The sequence below is a fragment of the Barbus barbus genome (assembly GCF_936440315.1).
Source record: "Barbus barbus genome assembly, chromosome: 26".
NCBI lineage: Eukaryota > Metazoa > Chordata > Actinopteri > Cypriniformes > Cyprinidae > Barbus > Barbus barbus.
This window is the reverse complement of record NC_136754.1, coordinates 1447081-1472616: the sequence shown is the minus strand read 5'-3', so window position 1 is coordinate 1472616 and position 25536 is coordinate 1447081. Positions and strand designations below refer to the sequence as shown.

Genomic DNA, 25536 nt, shown 5'->3' with positions numbered 1-25536 from the left:
AAGTGATCTGTGCAAAATTATATACAGTATCATCTTATCTGATGTGATTTTCTTTCTTTTTTAATTGGTCAAAAACACACTGAGGATCATTTACATCCTCTGTTGTGCAACCAGTGATTGAAAGTCAAGAAAACAACCAAAGATGTGAAGCCTTTGGTTTCCATCAAATGTAAGTCACCGGTGATCAAACACACAGTGAATGAAGGTAAATCATCATGAACTAATTCTGTTAATGAGATCCATTACAAAACCACACAGAAATCACACATAATGTATCTGAATGTGTTTGCATTAGATAACAGAACATCATTCATTGTAAAGAAGGATGCAAAACATACTTTATAATCAAAAGTTCATAATCAAATTATAATAAACAATACATCTAGTTAAAACCCTATTTCTTTAGCATTCTTCTGATCACATATGCTTGAAATGTGTGCTATTTTACATTAAGATAAATGCATCTAATGCAACTGCATTCAGACATTTAAAGGACAATTTCAATGCCCAAATGCATCATACAATAAAACAGTTTCTATAATTTCTAAAGCTTTATTGTAGCAATCTTCAATGCTTCAAAGCCCTACGTGAACTGTATGTTGGCTCTTTTCTCACTGCGGTTGGTCGGCTGGTCTTACATTAGCTGCTGCTGTTTAAAAGAGCTTCAATATACTGTCGGATTTCTCAGGGTGATTTGTGAAGGGATTTGTGCGCACGCAGGGTGGAGTAGGTGTTTTATGGTTGACACAAACACATGCAGCAACTCAGATGTGGTCGGCAGACCCACGTTTCACCTTACCTTCATGTGTCCTGTGCCTGGAAGAAAGACAAATTACAGCACAGCTCTGCAGGCACAAGAAGCACGGCATACACAACACAAAGCCTCATGCAACATGCAAACTGCACAGCATGGCACAGCACACAAACACATGCAGCACAGGGTGCACCTGAGGCCCAGCTGACCTGGATTTGACCTGAATGATAGATGTACAACTATTAAAGTTAAATTCTACTTAACTGTTTACTCCTGATATGATCTAACAAGGTTGCAATTTAGCATTGATACATGCACAATGATACAACTCAGTATCAACTCCACTGAGAGTGATTTCATATATTGATTCTAAAAGCATAATATTTTAAATAAAAAATATATAAATTTGCAAAAACGGTGTAAAGTAACTGTGACCCTGTGGTGAAACCAGTTGCCACTTTGTGTCAGAAAACAGGAAGTGTTTTGGCAAAAGCTTCTCACTTTTCTAAACCAGTGTCATTCTGAGGTCATATTGTCATGAGGAGTTTGTTAGGTCATTTAGTGTACTTTAGGAATGCGAACGGTCATTTAAAATGATCTAAAGGTATTATTCTTACCATGAGAGTCATGATTATTCAAGCTTTTGGTGTCAAACATGTTAAAGTCATTTTCACATGCTGTTTTCTGAATTATGAAATCATCGAGTGAGTCAAAGAAAATAATGTAGCACAGGAAAGATGGTGTTAAACTTGTAGCAGAAACCAGAGAAGAGCTACAAATGTGTTTTTTTTAGACATCCTTCAAACTAAATATGTAACAGACCTGCTTTCAGAAAATGTATCTGGAATTACATTTATTTTTGTGCCTTATTAGCAAATTGTTATATCCTGTTCAAAGCATAAATGGTTAGTGAGATGTATGTCTAAAACAACAAACAGCTATCGGAGTAAGACAAATAAACAGATTTTTATCTTCAACCCTGCCATGGATGAAACAGAAGTTGTGTGAAAATGATTATAAAAGATGCTTGTTAAAACATCAAACAGCTTCCTACTGATTCTAATCAGATTACTGACTACTAAATGGAAACTGTATAATGAAAACTGTAAACTGTATAATATAAATTATCAAATGTTTCCTGTGCAATATTTGTGCATCATCATTTTAATGAAAATCAAAACTATTGTGCTCCACAAACTTGAAAAGCTTTTTACATTTTGTTGATCTAACTTTAAAAAGTCTGAGGGTCATACATATTAGCAGCGTCTAAGAATGACCCGTCTGTTCATGAGTCCAGTTCGATGGAAATCAAAGGTTTGACTGAAAACAAACAGGCCGCCTGGTTCAATCTTCAACAAAGGGTTGGTTCCACAACAGAACTTCCTCTTGTTCTGAAGGCATTTGATAGCGAAGATTTGTAAAACAACAAGAGGGTGAATAAATTATGAATAATTTATGAATGCTCTTTAAAGTAGTTCACCCAAAATTGAACATTTTCTGAAAATGTTCTCATTAACATTAACTGATGGACTGGAGTGGTGTGGATTATTGTGATGTTTTTATCAGCTGTTTGGACTCTCATTCTGACGGCACCCATTCACTGCAGAGCATCCACTGCTGAGCAAGTGATGCATTGCTACATTTCTTCAAATCTGATGAAGAAACAAACTCGTCTACATCTTGGATGACCTGAGGGTGAGGACATTTTTACCAAATTATATTTTTCAGTGTAAAGCGGGGCATGATTCTTGCATTAGCATGCGCAGGACAATTCAAACGGACAAAACGGCAGCGCAGGAAGCACCGACGGCAAATGTTGGGATAAAGCAGATGCAACTACAAACTACAGCAGCAGAAACTAGCTTGATGGAGACGATCAGACGGCATGACACTGAACTTACAGCTCTAAAGTCTGTAAACGCTGAGGACGGGTTAACCGCAGACCGTAACGTTGAGGACGAGGAGACGGGTCCTCTGTCCGTATGTGTCTTTTGAACGGCTGGAGCACCAAACCCTTGACTATGAACCCCTGAACTGCTATCCTTCCCTGAAAGTAAGTGTCAAAGAAAACAAAGATGACACCCAATCACCAACAGAACAGTTCAGGTACAGGAAAAGATTATTAAAATCATGAAAAGTGCTGTAGAACTCAGTCAAAAGCAGCTGAACTTTATTAATCTGATCACTTTATAGAGTAACAGTGCATCTCACATGATTTGAACAACAATTTATTAACATTTAAGCACTAATAAGAGTGATGATTGCTGTTTAATATTATGGCTATTTAACAGCAGGACAGATCAGATGATGTTGATCAACTAATGAAGACAAAACATCTATAATAAATGCAGTTGCTTTTGTCCAAATTCTGTAATAACCTGAATGAACAAGACCTTCACAGATTGATTAAAAGGCTTCTAGTTGCAGGACACCCTTGATGTGTGGAAGAAAGAAGTGAGAGCAATCAAGAAAACTGAAGAAACCAAAATGTCAAAGTCCACAGGAATTCAGCCGCTCCATCAGGCTCAAACTATAGTCCATATTCTAACATGCACAAACCCAAATATTGAGTAAAACAGTACATTATTGCTTGTATTACATTTTTATGGATTATATCTGCTATTGCGTGAAATAATTGTATTTAAAATAAATAATATTCAAATAATAAAAGCAATATTTATAATATATAATAAAATAATACAACATATTTATAATCAACATTTCTCTTTCAGTGCGCTCACTGCAATGCATTCTGGGATTGTTTTCTCCACAAAGCACCCATGCGACGCTGCCTTACAATTTGGACAAAATAAGGCATCTTAGAAGTCACTATAATGTTCCTGCCTACATTTTGGAGCAGACGTTTAATTATCTCAGATTAAACAAGTGCTTTAGATGGTCTGCAGCGGCTGAGGATGTAAAAAAGGCCCATATTCACCAGCGGTGCACCAACACCACATTTCTTCAAACTATGAGCAGAATTCATAAACCTTTAAAAACTACCAACACCAACCACAACCCACTATAACAACCAACAAGATTTAAATGCGTTCGATATGAGGTGAATCTCACACAACCTGTCAAGAACAAGCAGCAAACATATGCAATTAAATGGATTACTGTAATGAAATATGTTTTAATATAAAAATGTAATCGTAATTGTACAATAAACTTAAATGCAAAAATGTTATTGTGAATTGTATTGCAAAATTTTGACTTGTAAAATACCTGTTGTAGTACTTTATGTAGATTTTTTTAAATAAAAAAATATTGTATTACTGTGATGATCTAATGTAATTAAATATTTTTTCATATATTATTTTATTATAAATAAAATTATAATTGTGAAATAAATTTAAATAAAGAAAAATTATTGCAAATTGTATTAGATACATTTTAAATGCAAAATACCTGTTGTAATGTTTTTTAAATGTTTTTTTTTATTAAAACAATAACTGTGATGATCTGATGTGTGTGTATATATGCATGTATATGTATAGACACGGACAGACGGACAGACGGATAGACGGATAGACAGATAGATAGATAGATTGATTATAGATGGATGGATGGATGGATAGATAGATTATGGATGGATGGATGGATGGATGGATGGATGGATGGATGGATGGATGGATGGATGGATGGATAGACGGATAGACGGATAGATAGGTAGATTATAGATGGATGGATGGATGGATGGATAGATAGATTATAGATATATTATAGATGGATGGATAGATTATGGATGGATGGATGGATGGATGGATAGATATATTATAGATGGATGGATGGATGGATTATAGATAGATTATAGATAGATGGATGGATAGATAGATTATAGATGGATGGATGGATAGATAGATTATAGATGGATGGATGGATGGATTATAGATAGATTATAGATAGATGGATGGATAGATAGATTATAGATGGATGGATGGATGGATGGATGGATAGATAGATTATAGATGGATGGATGGATGGATGGATGGATGGATAGATAGATTATGGATGGATGGATGGATGATGGATAGATGGATAGACGGATAGACGGATAGATGGATAGATGGATAGATGGATAGATAGAAATACACATAAATATGGGCTATGATTTTGTGGCAATTAAACTCATTAATGCAATTAAAACCTTTTACTTTGTGCTAAATTGTAAATAAAGTATGTTTTAAACATTACATATTATTGTATTACAGTACAGTAAATGCTGGATTACAGTAATCATGATCACGTTTGTGAATAATTGCCAAAACAACAACAGCAACAAACAAAACATTAAACAAAAACTTAAAAGTAAACTGTCAATAGTAAAAAAATAAAAATTTAGGGGTAAAATGTGTTAAGTAGCACAATACAAAAAATCTTCCTAAAGTTAGGAAGAATTAAACTTTGGAATAAAATATGACCTACTTATTTTTTCATGAGATTCACCTGAAAAAGAAATGCATTAAAGAATTGAAGTGGCTTACAAAGGAATTTATATGTGCAACATTTATATGTGAAATCTGCACCATTAATATTCTGTATGAAGTGCTCAGCAGGATCATTCAGAGTGCAAACACATAAGAGAAGCCGCAAAGGGTCATAGAGATCAGAAACGTACAGCATTTACACCAGAGGAGTGTGAGAACCTGGCATAAACATATTCAGCCAGCCGTGGGAACACTGGTGCTCAGTTTAAGGGTGTGAACCGCGAACTTTAGAGGAACTCACTTCTCTATATCTTTCTCACCACTACACAGGCCTCATGTGGCATGGAGAGGAAGGGCTTTTATCTTTCTTAACTCAGAGATAGTAGTGAAACTACCAGCACCCCACCCATGCCCTTTCTGTGCCTGTTATAGTAAACAACACTAAACAATCCCCTGCAGCAAACACAAGATATAATTAGTAGTGTAAACACCTCACTGAGAAGGTTTTGTGTCGGAAGAGTCCTAACTGGAGCCCAATGTGAAAAACAAACTCATGAGTATCTCTGACTTCAGATATTTATCTGAAAATGTATTTGAGCCTGAAACATGCACACAGACACTCCTAATAATTAACAATGAATTATACGACCACTATAAGTACATCTCAAGTAAAGCACATAATATATAGCAAATCTATTTATAAATATAAATCTTTATTAGAATTTATAAGTAATCTGTCTTAATTGTTTATATTGTCACAAAATGTAAACCACATCAGCCAGCTGTTTATAAATTAAATAAATGTATTTGGCCCTGTATGAACACAGACTAATTCCAATAATTAATAAATTAATAATTAATCATGAATTAAACAATTACTAAGTATATTCACTCACATTATGTGATATATACACTATACAGCAAATCGATTTATAATTAATAATTATATTTATTTTAATTATTTACAATTCATCCATTTTTAATATATATATATATATACATACTATTAAGTGTACTTATTTTTATACAGATTTTTTAAATAAAAAAATTATATTACTGTGATGATTTAATGATCGTGATAAGAATTATGCAATTAAACAAATTTTTGTAATTATTATTGTAAATTATTTTTGTTTTATAGTATATACATTTTAATAGTAAAATAAATTTACATGTAAAAATATAATTGCATTATATAAATTTTTCATGCTTTTTATGTTGATTTTTAATCAAATATTATGTATATAACTCATTATATAGCTAATTACTGTAATGCAATTTTGTAAAATGATGTTTTTAATTATACATCCATATTGTTAATAATACAAATATAATTATTTAATAAAATTTGAATATATGAAGTTTAATATATTAAAATTTTAAATGAAAACGGAAAATAGAGTAAGATTAATAAATGCTTTAGAAGTATTTTTTTCATCCTGTAGTTAACTAATGTTAACAAATGCAACCTTACTGTAAAGTGTTCTACCCAAAAATTCACCATCTGAACAATCGCAGAACTTGTAGGACGAATCACTTCAATTCTTCATGTTTGGATAAAAGCATCAGCTAAATGTATAAACGGTCACAGAGGTCTGACCCACCCACCACACATCTAGTCATGTTAGAGGCCGGGTAACCTCCACAGCGCTGATAACGCCGCAGGAAGCAGTGATTCACAGTGTCGACCAAACAGAGGCTGACAACACACTTTGATGATCTGAATCCGGATTCACCCGTTCTATATGTGGATGCAGGTCATCAAGGCTGAGTTTAAAGGACCTCTCACACACACACACACACACACACACACACACACACACACACACACAAAGGCATGTTGTGTACACATTGTGACACACGTGTGAAAACACAAACAAACATTCTCACGAATGCAAATCTTGCAAATACACAAACAAAGCAATCTCTTCTAGGAAAAACACCCTTATTTACTCTATTACTACCCAAAAATTACATTTTGTCATTATTTACTCAACCTAATGTCATTCACAACCTGAATTTGTATGACTACAGTATGGAAACAATACGATTTCTAAATGCTTTTAATGAAGTCTCTTCTGCTCACCAAGGCTGCATTTATGTTCTCAAAAATACAGTAAAAACGGTCAAATTGTGAAATATTATTACAATTGATCTTTCAGAAATCATTCTGATTTGCTGCTCAAGAAACATTTCAGAATTTATGCAGAAATCATGATATATCACCATTTAAATGTTTGGTGTGTGTGTTTTAAATAAGGCTTTTATTCGGCAAATAGGCATTAAATTGATCAAAAGTGACAGTAAAGACATTTACAATATTGATAAATATTTCTATTTCAAATAAATGCTGTTCTTATGAACTTTATGTTCATTATAGAATCCTGAAAAAAAATGTTTCCGCAAAATATTAAGCAGCAAAAGCTTTTTTAAACACTGATAAGAAGAACCATTATTAATAACTGAGCGCAAATATTACTTGAGCAGTAAATCAGCATATTAGAATGATTTCTGAAGGGTCATGTGACACTGAAGACAGTAGAAATGATGCTGAAAATTCATACATTTTAACATACTTAAATAGGAAACTTAGTTATTTCAAATTGTAATAATATTTCACAATATTACTGTATTTTTGATCAAACAAATGCAGCCTTGGTGAGCAGAAGAGACTTAATTTTCTCAAAACTTTCCAAACAAGTACTGTATATGCTTTCATTGCATGGAAAACACAGCGTGAACACAGAGGAAGGCAAGTCACACGTTCGAAACAACATGAGGGTGAGTAAATGCCAGAATTTTCATTTTTGGGTGAACTATGGACAAATAAACCTGCAGTCGTCTGTTGTTCTTCTCTGCGTGATGCTGCAGCAGCTGAATATCTCACACCAAGACGACTCTTATCTTCCCTGTCACAGCTGTCCTGCGATGAGCTCACAGCGCACTGATGCGCTTCGATATCGTTAAAATGGGGAAGTGCTTGCCTTTCCACTATCAGACTCACTCTGCATGATCTGTTATTTTTATTGAGTTTGTTTGCGTGTGCTGAAATGTCTGATGCGGGTTGTGAAATGTGGTACAAGTCTGAAGGTGTTTATAATTAAAACTTCAATAATTACTTATAAGAATACTCCAGTTTCAATATAAATCAGGCTTTACCATAGAAAATAATTCATCAGAACTTGCGCTTACAATGGAAGTCTATGGTGCACTAAACAGATCGGAAAGTATCGGATTTATGTGACATAACTATCTGTAATATTTACCAGTGTTGTTATTATTATATTATATATTTTACAACTAATAATATTTTTTTATAATATTATATGGTTATATTTTATAACTAAAACTATTAAACAATTAATAGTTTTAATACTGAAAAAAATATATATTTAAAAACTAATAAAGATGACAAAAGCCCAAAACAAAATTACAAAAAAATAAATAATAAATTAAATTAAATTAAACAAATTTTAAAAAATTATAAATCTTGCATTGGCAGCAAACTGAAATAAGTCATTAAAAAAAGTACTAAAATTCTGAAACTCTAAATTAATTGACAAAAGTGCCACAACTTAAACTGAAATTAAAACTGAAAATGTATAAATAAAGGCTCAGTTAAAAAATATTAATAATTACTATTATAGTATATAATAGTAAAGTATAACTAGATGCTCATCCAATGAGTATTCTCAACACTAAAAGGATGATTTATACAATTATACGGCTCAAATAACAATTTTTAGGAAACAAATAGAAGCGCTTTACAAACATTTTTACTGTGGGATGAGTCTGGGCCTGGTTATAGCTGGATAAAGATAACTAGTCTTACAACTCCCTGACATGAAACATGTCTAGAAATAATAATAAATCAAGCATGCATCATAAAATCGAAAATTTATTCTAAAGATCTCATTTAAAATAAAGATTGCGGTTCTTAAATTTGGTTATAGTCATCAGCATGTAACACAAAAAGCACTTAATATTATAATAATAATATTACTACACCAGATAAACATTTCATTTCACTCTTCTTCACCGCATAATAAAACCAGCGAGATAAACGTAATGCATTTTTATATAATTAAAAGTCACATGCACACACACTCTCATGCTTATCAGATGAATGTGATCATTAAATCAGTAAATCACACTTTGATGCTGGCAGGCTTTTCTCACCGTAAGGAGGCGGTGCTGGTCTCTGCGGTCCGGGTTTTTTGGGAGGAGGAAGCGGGTACGTCGGCTTTCGGCTCTGAGGCTCTGAGCTCTGAGAACAAACACAAATCTCAACACTGCATCTACACTAATCAATAATTACACACAAAGACTAACTGCTTACTGCAACGTATATACAGCCTTTTACATTTTCTGGGTTATCAAAAGCGGAAGCTGTCATAATTGGGGAAAACTTAGATCAGGCTTTTTGCAGGTTTTATGAAGGTAAATTTAAGATTTTTTAAGACTTCTGAGTAAAGAAAACTTAAGGAACAAAGGAATTTGTTTTATAAGCAACACTTCAAAATTTGAAAATACAACTTCCAATTTTACGGTACCTTCTGAACACACTGTAAAAAAAATCATTTTTGTCTATTTTTGTCTTAAGATTCTTAAATCTTAAAGATAAATGCACTTGACAAGCAAAATTACTTAGAATAAGAAGTCTTGTTTTATGTGAAACCGATGAAAATGTGAATTTATAATTATAGAAGAACAAATATCTGCCAATGGGCTCAGAAAACTCACTTAATTCGGTTCAGTGTCTGAAAAAAACAAGACTTCAAATCTTTATTTTGCATCAAGTATAAATGCATGTTGATCTAAGGATGTTTAGATATTTGTACTAGAAAACAAGACAAAATACTAAGGATGATATTAATTTCTATGCGACATTTAATGCCGTGACTTTATACATTTAAGACGTTCTGCTCCGATTTAATTTGTGGAGGGGCGAATTAAGACATTTTAAGACCTTTTTAAGTTATATAGCGGCGAATGGAAACTACAACAAATATAATGAACACTATGAACACTTCAAATTGAATTATGCTAGATATGAACATGGCATTAATTGCATGTTTTTGCACGTCAGTCGCATCTATATTAGTTCATTTTACATATTTAAGGTACTTTTGTGTAAAAACATTATTAACTGTTTTAAATCATCTTATTTTAATCTATTTTATCCTTTGCTTTTATTGTTTAATCATTTTATGATTTAAAAAAAATCATCAAATTATCATTTTGCATGAAATGTGCTTTATGAATAATCTTGCTTTCTTGCTAAAATTGTCTTAAAAATCATTTCATATTTCATGCATCACACCTGAAATGGAAAGTGAGATCGGGGTTATTGCATTGTGGGATACGGTAACCCATGCAATGTGTTCTGGTTGTATAACTTACATTTTGACAAATGTAGCAGATCTGTATTCAGATATTCTATGAATATCAACAGTTCACATGCTGCTTATAGTGTGCAGAATGCATATGCAGTATGCCATTCCTTTAACAAATTTTGAGTATTCTCAACTTAAATTTCCCAAATGCATGCTGATAGTGTAAACGAGCTGAGCTTGCATTGATCTGGCTGAAATATTGTAGATTTCTCTTTTGAACATACCTTTGACATTTGAGAGAAATCAGCGAAACCACCTTTCCCTCCAAAAGAGTCGTTACCGAATGGGTCTGACGCAGCAAACGGGTCTGTTTATGAAAGAGAGAAAGCACAAGCAAATGATTAGATGGAAAGATCTAGTAATACGGCTGCTGCGTTTCAGTCCACTGCAAATGCTCAGTTCTGTCCGGCACAAACACAGGTGCTATTTTAAGAGAGCGGCTGGTATGTGGCCAGTGTTTCTCATTTTCCATGACTTTCAGCTCCTGAAAAGCACACATTTTGTTTTCCATCTGCAGCTGTTTTTGTTTTCCATCTATGACGTATGTTTCTGATTAACTAATGACGATGTTATGAAAGAGTCATACAGTTGAGCCATTCCTACTTACTACGCAGTACATTTTTATGCCCTCATCTTATGTCTTAATATAACTTGTAAATTACCAAACAAAAAAAACTCACAACGATATTTTAGTATCACTGAGATATTATAGATTTTATTATTTTCCATTTGAATTTTAGCTAATGTTTTAGTAATTTTGTGTTTTTGTTGTGTTATATTTATTTCCATTAACATTTATTTTAAGTAACAAAATTAATTTTAGTTTAATTTTTAGTTTTAGTTAACTATAATACCTCGGGGTGCAACTTCTATAAATTAAATTACTCTAAATTAATCCAAAAACAAAATAGAAAAATATTTCTTAATTTTCTGCTAAACTAAACATGTTTTCTTGTAAATATTGTTTTAATTAAAAAAAGCCAGTTGCTTTTCTCTCTTTATTTCCAGCCTGTTCATTTTTATCCTATAAATAATCAATTTATACTAATAAATCTAATAATATTCACTAACAAATATTTCAAATGTTTTTTGAAAGAGTCTCTTCTGCTCATCAAGACTGCATTTATTGGATCAAAGATACAGAAAAACTGTAATATTGTTAAAAAACTATTACATTTAAAATAGCTGTTTTCTATATGAATATCAATTAAAATGTAATTTATTTCTGCGATCAAAGCTGTATTTTCAGCATCATTACTCCAGTCTTCAGTGTCACATGATCTTCAGGAATCATTCTAATATACTGATTTGCTGCTCAAGAAACATTTCTGATTATCATCAATATTGAAAATAGTTGTGCTGCTTCATATTTTTGGGGAAACTGTGATGCATTTTATTTTTCAGGATTCTTTGATGAACAAAAAGTTCAAAAGAACAGCATTTATTTGAAACAGTAACATGATAAATGCCTTTACTGTCACTTTTGATCAATTTAATGCATCTGAAACTTCCAAAGAAACACTTCCTAAAATTACAATTACATACAAAAGCGCTAAAGTTCTAAAGGTTCACAACAAAAATGACCCAATTATGAACACAGACGAAGTTATGAAGGAGGGAAGAAGACAAGCGACTGTAAGTTGGTATGTTTGCTGTGAGAAAGCTGAGCTAGTAAAACGCGTGTGTTTCCTTCACGCATCTGTAAGTGTGAGACCACTAACAGCTCCGAACACACACACTCTAGTGTTCCAGTAAAAAGAGTTATTTCAGGAGCACGTCAGTCTGTGTGTTTCCTATAAATGAACCCCGCTTCCTCCGACGGGACGCACAGAAAGAGCTTACCTGTTCAGCGTGAGCAGGGCAGAAACAGAGAGAGAGAAGACAGCTGTGTGGATTCCTGACGCTTTTCCGTTACGCTCAGCCACAAAGCGTTCCCTGTTCTGACGGGACTATTTTCGGAAGGCCTGTAGCTAAACGTGTACGTAAAAACGCTATTAATAGAATCATGCTACAGGAAATTTGGAGGCTATGCCTCAAAACAAACGCTGACCTCTACTTTTTAAAAATACATACATGTACACACAAACATGTATATATTTCAACCATCATATACCAAAATATATTTCAAAATGGCCAAGAAAACACATTTCCAATCTTACAGTAGTCTACATTTAGACCAAATGCAAATTTGGACAGAATAATAGAATATTTTATAAAAAAAATTTTTTTTTTTTTAAAAAGCCAAAACAATATAATATATTGGTACACATTACATTTACGTAAACATATTTTGAAACATATATATATATATATATACACACACACACTCTACATGTAAACTCTATTACTGAGGATTTATGCGCTACTGAAGACTTGTATGACACTGTATGATTATAATTATTCCACTGTCTTCATTTAGTTCACTACTGAAGTGTTACTTAAGTGTTTGTGTGAAAGCTGGTTCTTACAGCTCTATCTTTGATCTACTCTCTGAATCGTGCATCACTCCTGTACTAAGAAGACCAACTAGCTTCCTCTAACAGACGAAGAGACGAAAAGATAAGATGATGAACAACAACAACAAACAAAGAGACGTGGCGCAACATCACTTACCATATTTTATCTCTAAAACAGATCATTTTTTGATGTGTCAAATGATTACACACCACTGGTCAAAAGTTTGATATTCTTAATGTTTTTGAAAGTCTCTTATGCTCACCAAGGATTAATTGTTTTGATCAAAAACAGTAATATTGTGGAATAGGGTTATGGTATGATATTCTGACTTCCTGAACACCGTGATCTGTTTGATGAACAAGACGGGGACTGAACGGGACGGGGCCGGTTAGTGGATCAGAGGCGACCGAATGCACACCGTACCTGAGTTTTTAGGTTTGGGACTCATCGAAGTCTGGCTGATTCTTCTGCTGAAGGGACTGGTCTGTGAGAGACAGAGAAACCACAGGGCATCATGGGAATGACAGAGCACTAACCGTACATTATGACATGTTTCTCTCCACATTACCCAAAATATCAGCTCACATGCTGCCACATGCAAGCTCTCCAAGAGAAGAATGTGTTACTTGTGCTTGATTTAATGTTTTAAATGCAAAAAACCCCCAAAACCAAACAGTGATTTAAACTTTTCCATAAACATATTTTATCATGCTTTCACTTATTTTTGCTACTTTTCAAATGCCTTTCATATGCTTAGATGTTACCCTTGTCCCAGATGCAGACATTCAATAATAAAACATAAAATCGTCATAGAAATATGAATTACATTTTTAAAACTACAATAATTTACAAAACAGCAAAATAATAATTTCCATCCATTTCAATATACATCGTGTAGGAATGACAATGAGTATGCATGAAAATACACAAATTGGATCCTGCTCTGATTTTCCACTAATTTAAAAGCAATCATTTGTCATGGTAGCTTTGTATAAATGTGCAAAAAACATGTTCTTTCTGGTAAAACATGGCCTCCGATTCCCAGTATTTTTTAAATTTACCTTGAACTGATTTGAGGAACTTTCACCAAAGGGATCAGCGTTAGTGAACGGGTCTTTCTGCTGGAACGGATCTCCTCCAAACGGATCAGCTGGAGAACAATTCACGCAAACGTCAAAAACATTGTTTACTCATTCAGAAACCATTTCATCAGTACTTCTTTCTTACATCCAGCCTTAACAAGGGAAGTCATAATTAAATGTCTGTCATTACATTTGGATTAAATATCAATGAAAGTTTACTCTGCAATCTGTTTCTGCCACTAAAATAAAAAAATAGCTGCAATCCTGATTTCATATCTTGTAATTGAGATTTTTTTTGTGATAACTGTGAGATATAAACTCTGAATTGTGCATCTTTTTTATGCACAATTGCAATTTTATGCAATATCCCATAATTTGCATGACAACAGGAGGATGGAAACAGTTACTGAGTGTGAACTGAATGTGTTTGATGCATGAGGGCAGACGAAAGCCAACCTTTATTGAAGGGGTCACTTTTGAAGGGGTCTTCGCTCTGGAAGGGGTCTGCTTTCAGGCCTTGAGAGCCGCTACTGTTAAACATGGCCATCCTGGACTTAACCAATGAATCCTAATGAAACACACACAGCATTCAGCTCGTGTTTGCTCTGCTCCTCTTACTGCAGGGAAAATATTATCATTGTAATGAGTATGAAGAGGGCATCGTTCAGCTCTACAGGCCGCGTCTTCATTTCCTGCGCTGGATCTTCTGACGTCAGACGTCACAGAAAGAGTGAGCTGTTTGACAGTGGGCCAGTGTGTGGCGTAATTACATTAACAATAACAAGAGTAAAGGCACTCTGACGGACATGAGTGTGGTGTTGTGTGGTTTCCCTTTAACCTTTCCATTGAAGGCCAAACTGAAGTTAATTTAAATGAGGACAAACATGTGGACTGAAACACAGTAAGACCAAACATTCCAACCATATTTCCTTCACAATTTAAGGATTATTCAAAGTTCAAGGAGGTGTGTTACTGTAGAGGTGATTTCTAAAGTTAAAATGTTGTCTGTATTTACCCTTTGTTTTTACCAAGGCACTTAGTAAATTACTCCTCAATTAGTAAAAACAAACAGAAAACATGTTTACGGTAAATACACTGATAACCAGTTTCCAAACCTTTCCATCATTCATTATTACTGGATATGGTAATAACTGGATAAAATCTTCTCAGAGATTTTTATCCAAATAAATATTTATAGTTTCCATGATTACATTTCCATGGTTTTTTTCGAGGGTTGGAAATCACAATGTAAAAATTCCAGGTTTCCCATGACCGCTGTTTAACAGAAAAGTGTTAACTGTAATTTTATTTTAGTCACAGGTTATTACTTTTGACAAATGTTTCTTTCAATTTAGTCATTATTTCACCCTATTGAATAATTTTGTCAAAAATCACAAATATTTTAGTCAATTTTAGTATTGTTATTGCTAACAAAATCTATTAAAAATAAAAAGTGTTCAGTAACTGAAATGGAGCTGAAATGAAATATAAATATTTGGGGAGAAAAAAAAATGTATTTGATAAAATTAGAAATCTTGCTGCGGCAAATAACTAAAATAATATAGGTTTAAGTTAAAATACTAAAATTACTAAAACTTAAATAAAACTAAAGCTACAAAATTTAAACTTAAACTAAAATGAAAAGTGAAATACAAAAATAAAAATTATTCAAAATATTAATAAATACTACGTAAATAATGATAAAAATATTAATATAACACTGCTCAAAATAAATTACTAAAACAAGCACTAAACAAGTATTAAAACTAAATGTGTGAAAATGTAACAGACTAAATGTTATCAAATTTAAACTTTTTTTTTAAATGAAAACATTTAATATTTTAAACAAAAATGGTCATTGCTGCAAATAAACAACTAAAAGCCTCATCACAATTTAAAAAATTTTTTGTCTTTTGTTGTGCTGGGCGGTATACCGGTTCATACCAAATATCCGTGTTTATTTTTCTTATGATATGAATTTTTAAAATACCGCAATACCAGTATATGTCGTTTAAACAACGTTCGGAATGCGACACTGTTTGAGAGGGGTCTCTTTTCACTGTTGCACTGTGGCGAGGACACAGCTGTATGTGTTACTAAGCGTGAAAGTTCTTAAACTGAAGCTGAAGAACTAGTAGAACGTGAACTCAGCCTCAAATATACACCGCCAGCTGCCATCAGCCCCCGTGTCTCACACACACACACACGAGTGCAACTTCATATGTATATATATATATATATACACAGTGCCCTCCATCAGTATTGGAACAGTAAAGACAAAATTGCTCTGTTGGCTGTGCAGTCAAGACATTTACAAACATGATTAAAATATGAATATGAGACAAAACTACAGAATGTCACATTTTATTATTGAGTGATCCAACACATACATGTTTTACCAAATAAAAAGAACAGCACTTTTAGAGTTCATCCCACTCATTGATGTGAGCATAAGTATTGGGACAGTTGAACATAAGGCAGATATAAAAGATTAAAAGCTAGTATTTAGTTGCAGATCCCTTGCACACAATCACAGCAGTGAGTCTGTGACCCATAGACATCACCAGACTCTTGCTCTCATCCTTTGAAAGACTTTCCCAGCCTTTAATGCAGCCAATTCCAATTGTTGCTTGTTTTGGGGAGTTTCTGCCTTTACTCTCCTCTTCAGCTGCTGAAATTCATGTTCAATCAGATTTAAATCTGGAGATTGACTTGGGCAATCTAACACTTTCCATTTCTTTGCTCTTATAAACTCCTTGACTGAACTGGCAGGGTGTTTTGGGTCATTGTCCTGATGCAATATGAAGCACTTCCCAATGAATCTGGTGGCATTTTCTTGAATATTGGTAGGCAAGATGGTTTTGTACCCTTCCAAATTCATTCTGCTACTGTCATCATACATTAAGTCATCAGTAAAGTTGAGAGGGCCTGTTTCAGAGACAGTCATGCATGCCCATGCCATGACACCACCTCCACCATGCTTTACAGATGAGGCTGTATGCTTGGGATCATTGCAGTTCCCTTTTTTTCTCCACATTTTTGCTTTCCCATTACTTAGATAAAGGTTCATCTTTGTCTCATCGGGCCATAAACAGTTCCAAAACTCGTCTGGCTCACCTTTGTGCTTTTTTGCAAACTCTAGATTTGTCTGTCATCAACTACTGTTGTTTTCTCAGCTGATCAGGCCGTTGTTGGTTGCTGGTGTCGCTGGTGGTTTCCAAACTCTTGATTTCTCCATGCCCTTTGTTTTTTCTATAGCTCTAATTGACTTCCTCTTTTCTTTTAGCATCCAAATTGCTTGCTTTTCTCTTAAAGTCAGCTCCCTCATCTTCATCCTGGTTTGTTAATTAATGCAACAGGACACAGCTGATCACTTAGAAAGACCTGAGAGGCAACTGTCCCAATACTTATGCTCACATCAGATAGAGACAGCAATTTTGGGTTTACTGTTCCAATACTTTTGGACGGCACTGGGCGATAATTCGATAACGATAACAGACAGTCAGAAGGCTTTTCAATCTACACATCGCCATCATTTACCATGGATTTACTGTAGTAACACTCACTGCACCAAGGTATTGTGGCAGAAATTTGGGATATTCACACTGAATTTTATTACAGGAGTAATGGTATATAATTATAGTATGTATTTGTGATTAAGCTATAGTATGTGTGCATGTATACTGAATGTTTTTAGACTATTGTTTTTCATACAAACAGGCTACCTAAAAACCCTATAGTTATATTTTTACCATGGTATTGAGGTGTTATATGTGTGGTTTTAATTGTGTTTATCATGATTTAAATGTATGCTACTATGGGAGATCATAAGCTTAATAAAAAAAAAAAAAAAAATTGGTCAGAATAAATTTAACCATATAAAACTGAGGTTGGTACAATTTTTACAGATGTTACTGATTTTAAAAATGTAATAATTACCTCTGCATCCTAACTCAAGCTACTATCAAATGTGCATTTCTAAGAGAAAAAAAATGGATATTATAATTAATATTATCGGGCAACCCAAACCTGTTTCTTTATTTGAAACAATCTCACTCATTAGAACATGCAGAAACGAAGAAATTAATTTTTCTATTTAGATATTTATTTTGTAAAATTAGCAAATGAAGCAAAATTCTGGCTTTAAACTTGAAAGAAATAAAGATTTGACATTTATCGTGATAATTAGCGATATCGACTGATATGAAAAAAATTCTCGTGATAACCCAATAATAAAATGTAAAATAACAATAAAATTGTGATAATTTTTTAGGCCATATCGCCCAGCCTACACTGTATATACACTATAAGCCCTTTTAGCGGCTTTTTTTTTCCATAAGAAGGAACATACCGACAAACCTTGCAACTTTTCTGGATAAACCTTAGCTATGGTTCAGTTGGAAGATATCTCTAGTTCTGCCCCACGAGCGCAAGGTCTCTTCTGTGCAGTGAGCGGTAAAGAAGCAGCGCATTCAGCTGGACGTACCGCAGCAGACTCGTTAGTAAATGAGTACAAAACAGCATTTCCATGCACTTGTCACTAACTGACTGTTTGGAATTATAAATATGAGCATAGTTCGTCTGTTAATATTATGTGCTTTTTTGTTTGTTGTTTTTTAGTTTGTTACTTTGTTAATAATAGCCAAAGCCACCGCATAGCAGCTCTTTAGTTAGGCTTGTTGATTTTATCAGACGATGTCGCGATTATAAATGAGAGCAACTCCTGGTTAACATGTATTAATGGGTTGTGTTTAGTCACTATTAATGTGGAATTTTTCTAAAATATTCACTCCTCATGACATTAAAAAAGGACGTTCTAAGTCAGTGTACTGCAGTATTTCCTCTCTCAATCAGTAGAAAATGTGGTTAACACTCGGTGATGCACGGAAAAAATAAATACCGTCATAGACCGTGAAACCGGTATAATTTTGAAAAATACCGTGATATAAATTTTTGGTCATATACTATTCTTTGGACTATTTTTCCCCTATATATGTAGTCAAAATTTCTTAATTTTGTTTAAAATGGCATATAATTTTATTAGTTAAATCTAAAACTTAAAAATTAAAAATCATTTTCATTAATTTAAAGGAACACTCCACTTTTTATGAAAACTCCCCTAGAGTTAAACAGTAGAGTTTTACTGTTTTTGAATCCATTCAGTCGATCTCCGGGTCTGGCGGTAGCACTTTTAGCTTAGCTTAGCATAGACCATTGAATCGGATTAGACCATTAGCATCTCGCTCAAAAAATGACCAAAGAGTTTCGATAATTTTCCTATTTAAAGCTTGACTCTTCTATAGTTACATCGTGTACTAAGACCGACGGAAAATGAAAAGTTAAATTAAAAACATTTAGTATTTTAAAAAATGGTCATTGCTGCAAATGAACAAATGTAATATACAACTAAAAGCTGAGTAAAAACTAAAACTAATCTAAAACCTTAGTTTCAAAATCTCCTGGTATTTCTATGACCACGGAGAACCCTGTAATTCTTTAAACTCATTTCACAAACAGCTAAAAATGTAAATCTGGTTACTATTTGCTTGGTTTCACTCGGGCCACACATTTGTCCATCCAGTTTAAGTTGAAAGAACCTGAAAAATCTCCATAGGCTGATGATACACGGGGCAACATTTTGAGCAATTTTGCTGGGAAGCAATGTAGCTTGGGCACTTTCCCACTGAGAATGGGTAACAAATTTCTATCTGCATATTTTAAATCAGTTATAGACCCCCATGTCTCACCTAGTTGCTCATTGATGCCAACATTAACCAAAGTTGCCCAGCAGTATTGATCAAAAAGTTGCCCCATGTAGCCTTAAAGTTCAACATACACATACACCTGTGTCTCTCAAAATCAGGTGCACTTCAGGCCACAGGAGCACACGAGGAGGACATTTGTGAAGTGTGCGTGATTCCTGACCTTGGCGCCAGCGGTGGAGCTCTCCTCAGCGATGAGCTGGTCCAGTTCGGCCAGGCTGGTCGTGCTGTCGTTCAGAGCTTTGCTGTAGCGCTCAATGGTCTTATTGAGCTCCCGCTGAACCTCCTGTATCTCACTGAGCTCACTGCGCGTCTGAGGGGACACGTTCACAACACAGACGTCACTTTACTGCAGGTACTTCAAGAAAGAAGTTTAGACAATTACACATAATTAATCAATCACAGTTATCTGGACACTGGGGTTGCAAAAATGTTTATTTTTGTCAGAATGTTATTTTTTTGGTCATATGTCAAAAATCACAGCATTCTCAATTTAACATCACCTATAGTGCCATTTTGCAATTATAAAAAAAAGATTCAGGATATTTGTCATTAAATATCCTTTTTTTTTTCAGGAATTTTGTGATTTGGTATTTAAATATTAATGCATAAGCATTGCTCTCTGAAAGGTCAATTGAAATGTATTATTGGTATCAAATGTGCAGTGGATTTATATTTATTTATAATTTTTAGTAAGACTAAAATCCTAAACTCTTAATGGCAAGAACAAAGATTAACAAATTTACAGAAATATACTAAAAAAAAAAACTATATTTGACATTTCAGATTATTACAAGACAAAAATGTAAATTAAAAACATTGTCTATTTACATTATAAAATGTGCAGTTTTAGTATCACTGAAATATAAATTTAGATTTTTTAATTTTTCTATTTTGTATTTTAGCTTTAATTAAAGTTTTAGCAAATTTGTACTGTGTTTTTTGTCAGTTTTTTTTAACGCATGTATATATTTCTTTTATGAATTTTTATTTCAGTATTGTTTTTAGTTATTTTATATATATATACGTATACATACACACACATACACACACACACACACAATAAATTATAAATCTTATATTATTTTCTTATTTAATTCAGCTAATGTTTATTTTATCACAAGTAACTAAACGGTCCATAACATATGTTTAACAGTCACAGGAGTTTGGCATAATGATGGTTCTTTGCCTTTCAGTAAATAACCATGTGCAAATCTTGAATGACCTGAAGGGCACCTAGTAAAAACAGCGTGATAAACGTGTGTGGGATACGTGTTGGTGTGTGTGACCTGGTCCATCTCGTCCTGCGATGTCTTCAGCAGTTTGAGGATGCTGTCCAGCTTGGCTTTCCCAGCACGCAGACTCTCCTCCAAACGCTGCTCCTCTTGTTCCAGACAGTACAGGTCCGTCTTCGTTCTGTTCACCTCCTTCTCCTGCATCTGTACGTCTGACTCCTGAGACAGGATCTGCGTCTGCAGCGATGTGATCTACACGCACACAATCAAACACAGTGAATGATTCAGTCACTAATATGCCAGAATCAACATGCTTGTTTTACACACTTGATTTTAAGCATAAAGTCATTCAAACCATATTTCCCTCATAGTTTAAGGATTATTCCAATATAACTTGCATTGGAGAATTACATTACTGCAATCTAAACTGTTATCTAAAAGTTATAGATTGTCAGTATTTACCCTTTGTTTAACTAAGGCAGCTAATAAATTACTTCAAATGCATTTGTAAAAACAAACAGGAAACATGTTTACAGTAAATGGTCCGTGTACTTGGCGGTCAACGGATTTTCCTTTTGAAATTACAAAAAACAAAATCGGGAATTGAGCGTTCACCCTTTTTTTTTTAATTTTTTTTTAACACTGAAAGTATGAAAAAGCTCCTTTTCCGTTTTTACATTTTTTTCCAAGAAACGAAAAACGAGAATTCAGCTTGATTTTTCGTTTTTTGTCCAATGGAAAAAATGAATAAACAGCTTGAATATTCGATTTTTACATGTGGGCAAGAATTAAACGGCTCTTTCTGCTAATTGGTCAGCCGAAGATCTTCCGCAGTTGTCCTCCACTGCTGCAGGTGTATCTTCTTGATGCATGCGTTTATTGCAACTACATATTTTTCTCATCAAATAACCAGATAGCTCGATACAATCCGTTCTGGGGCAGAGTGTAGACAGCGCTTTCTTCTGTGTAGATATAAATTCTATGGTTTGCATCAACTGGGCATGTATGATATGACGACTGTCACAGCCTACCCTGGTCGCCCAGGAAGTTAGTTTAATTAATTAATTACTTTTAAATAAAATATTTTAAACACTAATGCAAAAAGTAAAGAACGCATTGAATTGTAGGCTATAACAGGCAATATGGTATGCTATAGCATTTTTTTTTTCGCGGACCCTCTGGCACTTCGAGAACTGCTGGTCTACACAGAAGAAAGCGCTGTGCCAAGTTGGGTCAAGCTATTCATTAATATGGTTGTTTGATGAGAAAAAGATTAAATGTAGTATCAATAAATGCATCAAGAAACCGTACACCTGCAGCAGCAGAGGACTATTATTATCTGCCTCGCAAAACTGCGAAGAACTGATGACGGCACGGTCTGATCTTCGGCTGACCAATCAGCAGAAAGGGGCATTTAATTCCCGCCCACGTGTAGAGATAGAAAATTCAGTCTGTTTATACATTTTTCTTCCCCTGAACAAAAAACGAAAAATTAAGCTGAATTCTTGTTTTCCGTTTCTTGGAAAAAAACGAAAAAGGAGCCGTTTTCTCATTTTTCTACTTTCAATATTAAAACAAAAAAACGAGTGAACGCTCGATTCCCGATTTTGGTTTTCTAATTTCAAAAGGAAAATCCGTTGGCCGCCAAGTACATGGACCGTAAATACACTGATAGACAGGGTTTCCAAACTCACTACCACAACTTTTCCGGTCATTATAAGGAAAAATCACTTTCCAGAGCACATTTACAAAGACAGATTTTAAGCCAACTAAATATTTTATAGTTTCCATGATTAAACTTCAGTTTTTTTCAAAGCCGTAGAAATGTTATTGTTCCAGGTTTTCAACACTGGGAGGCCTGTATAATGGAAACAGTGATACTTTAGTCAAATTTGTGTTTTGACAAATTTAGTTCATATTTAGTTATATTTTGAAAAATTTCCAATTTAAAATAAATTTTGCCCAAAATTGCCCATCATTTCAGCAGGAGGTGAAACAAATCTAAAACCTTTAGACAAAATTTTGCCTTGGCAACTAACGGAAATAAAAGTTGAAATACCAAAATTATACCAAAAACTAAAACTGAAATACAAATCAAAGTAATACTTTAAAAACTCAAGTAAACCTGAGAAATGTTGCCTTGTCAACTAACTGAACTAAAAGAAGCTGAAGTTGAAGTACTAAAATTACTATAACTTAAACTAAATTAAATATATAAAAACAAAAATGAATAAAAATGGCAAAAAGCACATCAAATTACTTAAAATTTAAAATAAATGTTAACTCAAAATATGAATAAATACTCTGATAACCTAAAAGTGAAAAAAAACAAACACTGGTGAATGGAAATGAATAAAAATGACTAAAATGCATCAAATATAAAATTTTGAATAAAATTTACATGTTAAAAAATGCAAAAGAAATAAAATAAAAAACATTTATTCATTAATTTAAACAAAAATGGTCATTGCTACAAATATAATAAACTATAATATACAGCTAAAATCCTTTCTGTCTTCTGTGCAAACTCAAATTGAGCGCGTCTCACTTTAGCGTTCTCCTCCTGCCACTTGTTCTTGGTCTCGTCCAGCGTGCTCTCCAGTTTGGCTCTCTGCTGCTCCATCTCACTGAGCCGCTCCTGACTGTCCCGTTTCTGGTGCTCCAAATCCCGAAGGCCCATGTTTTCACGCTCCAGCTCTCTCTGCACCTCCTGCAAACAATCAGCATTTCAGTCAAGTAAATTTGGACTTTTAAGACACTTTTACAGTGTCTTGAGCCTCCTTTTTTCTCTAAATGCATGGAAAAGAGCGGCGTGAACATTTCAAGTTGTGCATTTCATGTTTCATGCTCTCTTTCTTCTCACATAATATAATAAACTCAAATCAGTGTTTTTTTTCCATATATGTGACCCTGGAGCACAAAGGGATCCCCAGGTATTAAGACATTATAGCTTAATATAACGTAATTGATGTCTCTTATTTAAATATGCAGTTGAAAACCCATGAAAATGTATGCTATTTAAAAAAATCTACATCGTTTTTGGACTATGGGGGGCGACATTATTTTATGTGCACATTACATTCTGCTTCGATGACGTCAAATGGTTGCACTCGGTGAGCTGCTGGCACTTATTTCTATGGTCTTTTGCTTTTTACCGCAACACAACTCAGAATACACAACTCAGAAAATAAAATGCTGATACGATACCACATTGTGTGGCTTTTGGTTGTCATTTTCAGTCAAAGGGCAACAAGAGAAGCAATGTAAGACTGCTTTCCTAGCGATAATAGGAGGAAAAGAATGGGAAGATGCCTGTGGACGAATAAAGAGAGGAGTTCCTCAGCGCTGATTTCCCTCGATATCCGGGGCGTTTAGACTCCTTGTGGGGATAAATCGATGGTACAGCATTTGGTTTAAACCAAGTTAAAAGCGTCTGCTAAATGCATAAATGTAAATCTTTGATGGGTTTTCTACTACATATTTCAGTAAGAGACATCATATTAAATAAAGATCATGTTCCATAAAGATATTTAGTGAATTTCCTACCATAAATATATCAAAACTTCATTTTTGATCGGTAATATGCATGGCTAAGAACTTCATTTGAACAACTTTAAAGGTGATTTTCTCAATATTTTGATTTTCTTGCACCCTCAGATTCCAGATTTTCAAATAGTTGTATCTCTGCCAAATATTGTCCTATCCTAACAAACCATACATCAATGGAAATATTATTTATTCAGCTTTCAGATTATGTATAAATCTCAATTTTACAAAATTGACACTTAAGACTGGTTTTGTGGTCCAGGGTCACATATTTGTTTGGCTCTGTAACAAGTGGGACAAAGCACAGACCGGCCTCACCTGCACTTCACTACTCCTCTGTCGCAGGGCTTCCTCTTTCTGCCTGATTTCTGGCTCCAATATGCGTTTCTCACTATGCACCAAAAATCAGAAAAAAAATTTTAAATAAGTAAAAAAAGCAAAGAGACCAAAATGAGTAAGCAGAGAAATGCCAGATGTACGGTTATGTGTAGCGTATAATTCTCCACGCATGAACTCTCTGACCTCTGCAGCTGGGAGATTTCCTGGTTGATGTCATCGAGATCCTTGATTCCCGTCAGCTCAAGCAAAACAACAGAACTGCTGCTGTCCTGGAAAAATCATGTTATGTAAGAGACAGTCATACTCTGTCATCTACAGTACATGTGTGTAATTATGCAGTACACAGAGATGAGCACCAGGTGGCGATCTCATCGCCTGAACATAAAGACAAATACTGTACAAGGAAAACTGACTAGTATTTACATTCTTATAGCAAAATAAATATTCAACATCATAAAACTGAATAAAAACAAAGCAAAAACAAACTTGATACACATTATTTGTAATTTCGCAGATGCAGTTTAAAAACCTAGCA

At 34.0% G+C, this 25536-nt stretch overlaps 1 protein-coding gene across 6 annotated transcripts in view; it reads right to left on the bottom strand.

Moving 5' to 3' along the window:
- Positions 1–25536, bottom strand: part of eps15l1b (epidermal growth factor receptor pathway substrate 15-like 1b) — a 78481-nt gene that overhangs the window by 41952 nt on the left and 10993 nt on the right. For 3 of the 6 annotated variants that reach the window (XR_013782100.1, XM_079380249.1, XM_079380248.1), the window contains exons 13-23: positions 25185–25270; positions 24981–25053; positions 23665–23826; positions 21171–21368; positions 20045–20194; positions 14576–14687; positions 14099–14187; positions 13461–13521; positions 10805–10887; positions 9364–9451; positions 2656–2801 (exon numbers count right to left, since the gene is read on the bottom strand). Coding sequence is in view for 5 of the 6 variants with exons in the window: in XM_079380249.1 (XP_079236375.1) it covers positions 2656–2801; positions 9364–9451; positions 10805–10887; positions 13461–13521; positions 14099–14187; positions 14576–14687; positions 20045–20194; positions 21171–21368; positions 23665–23826; positions 24981–25053; positions 25185–25270 (1248 nt within the window). In the remaining variant the exon portion in view is untranslated. Of the gene's footprint in view, positions 1–2655; positions 2802–9363; positions 9452–10804; positions 10888–12422; positions 12551–13460; positions 13522–14098; positions 14188–14575; positions 14688–20044; positions 20195–21170; positions 21369–23664; positions 23827–24980; positions 25054–25184; positions 25271–25536 lie in introns of those variants that run through there. The other 3 variants (XM_079380252.1, XM_079380251.1, XM_079380250.1) reach the window with 2 other exon arrangements.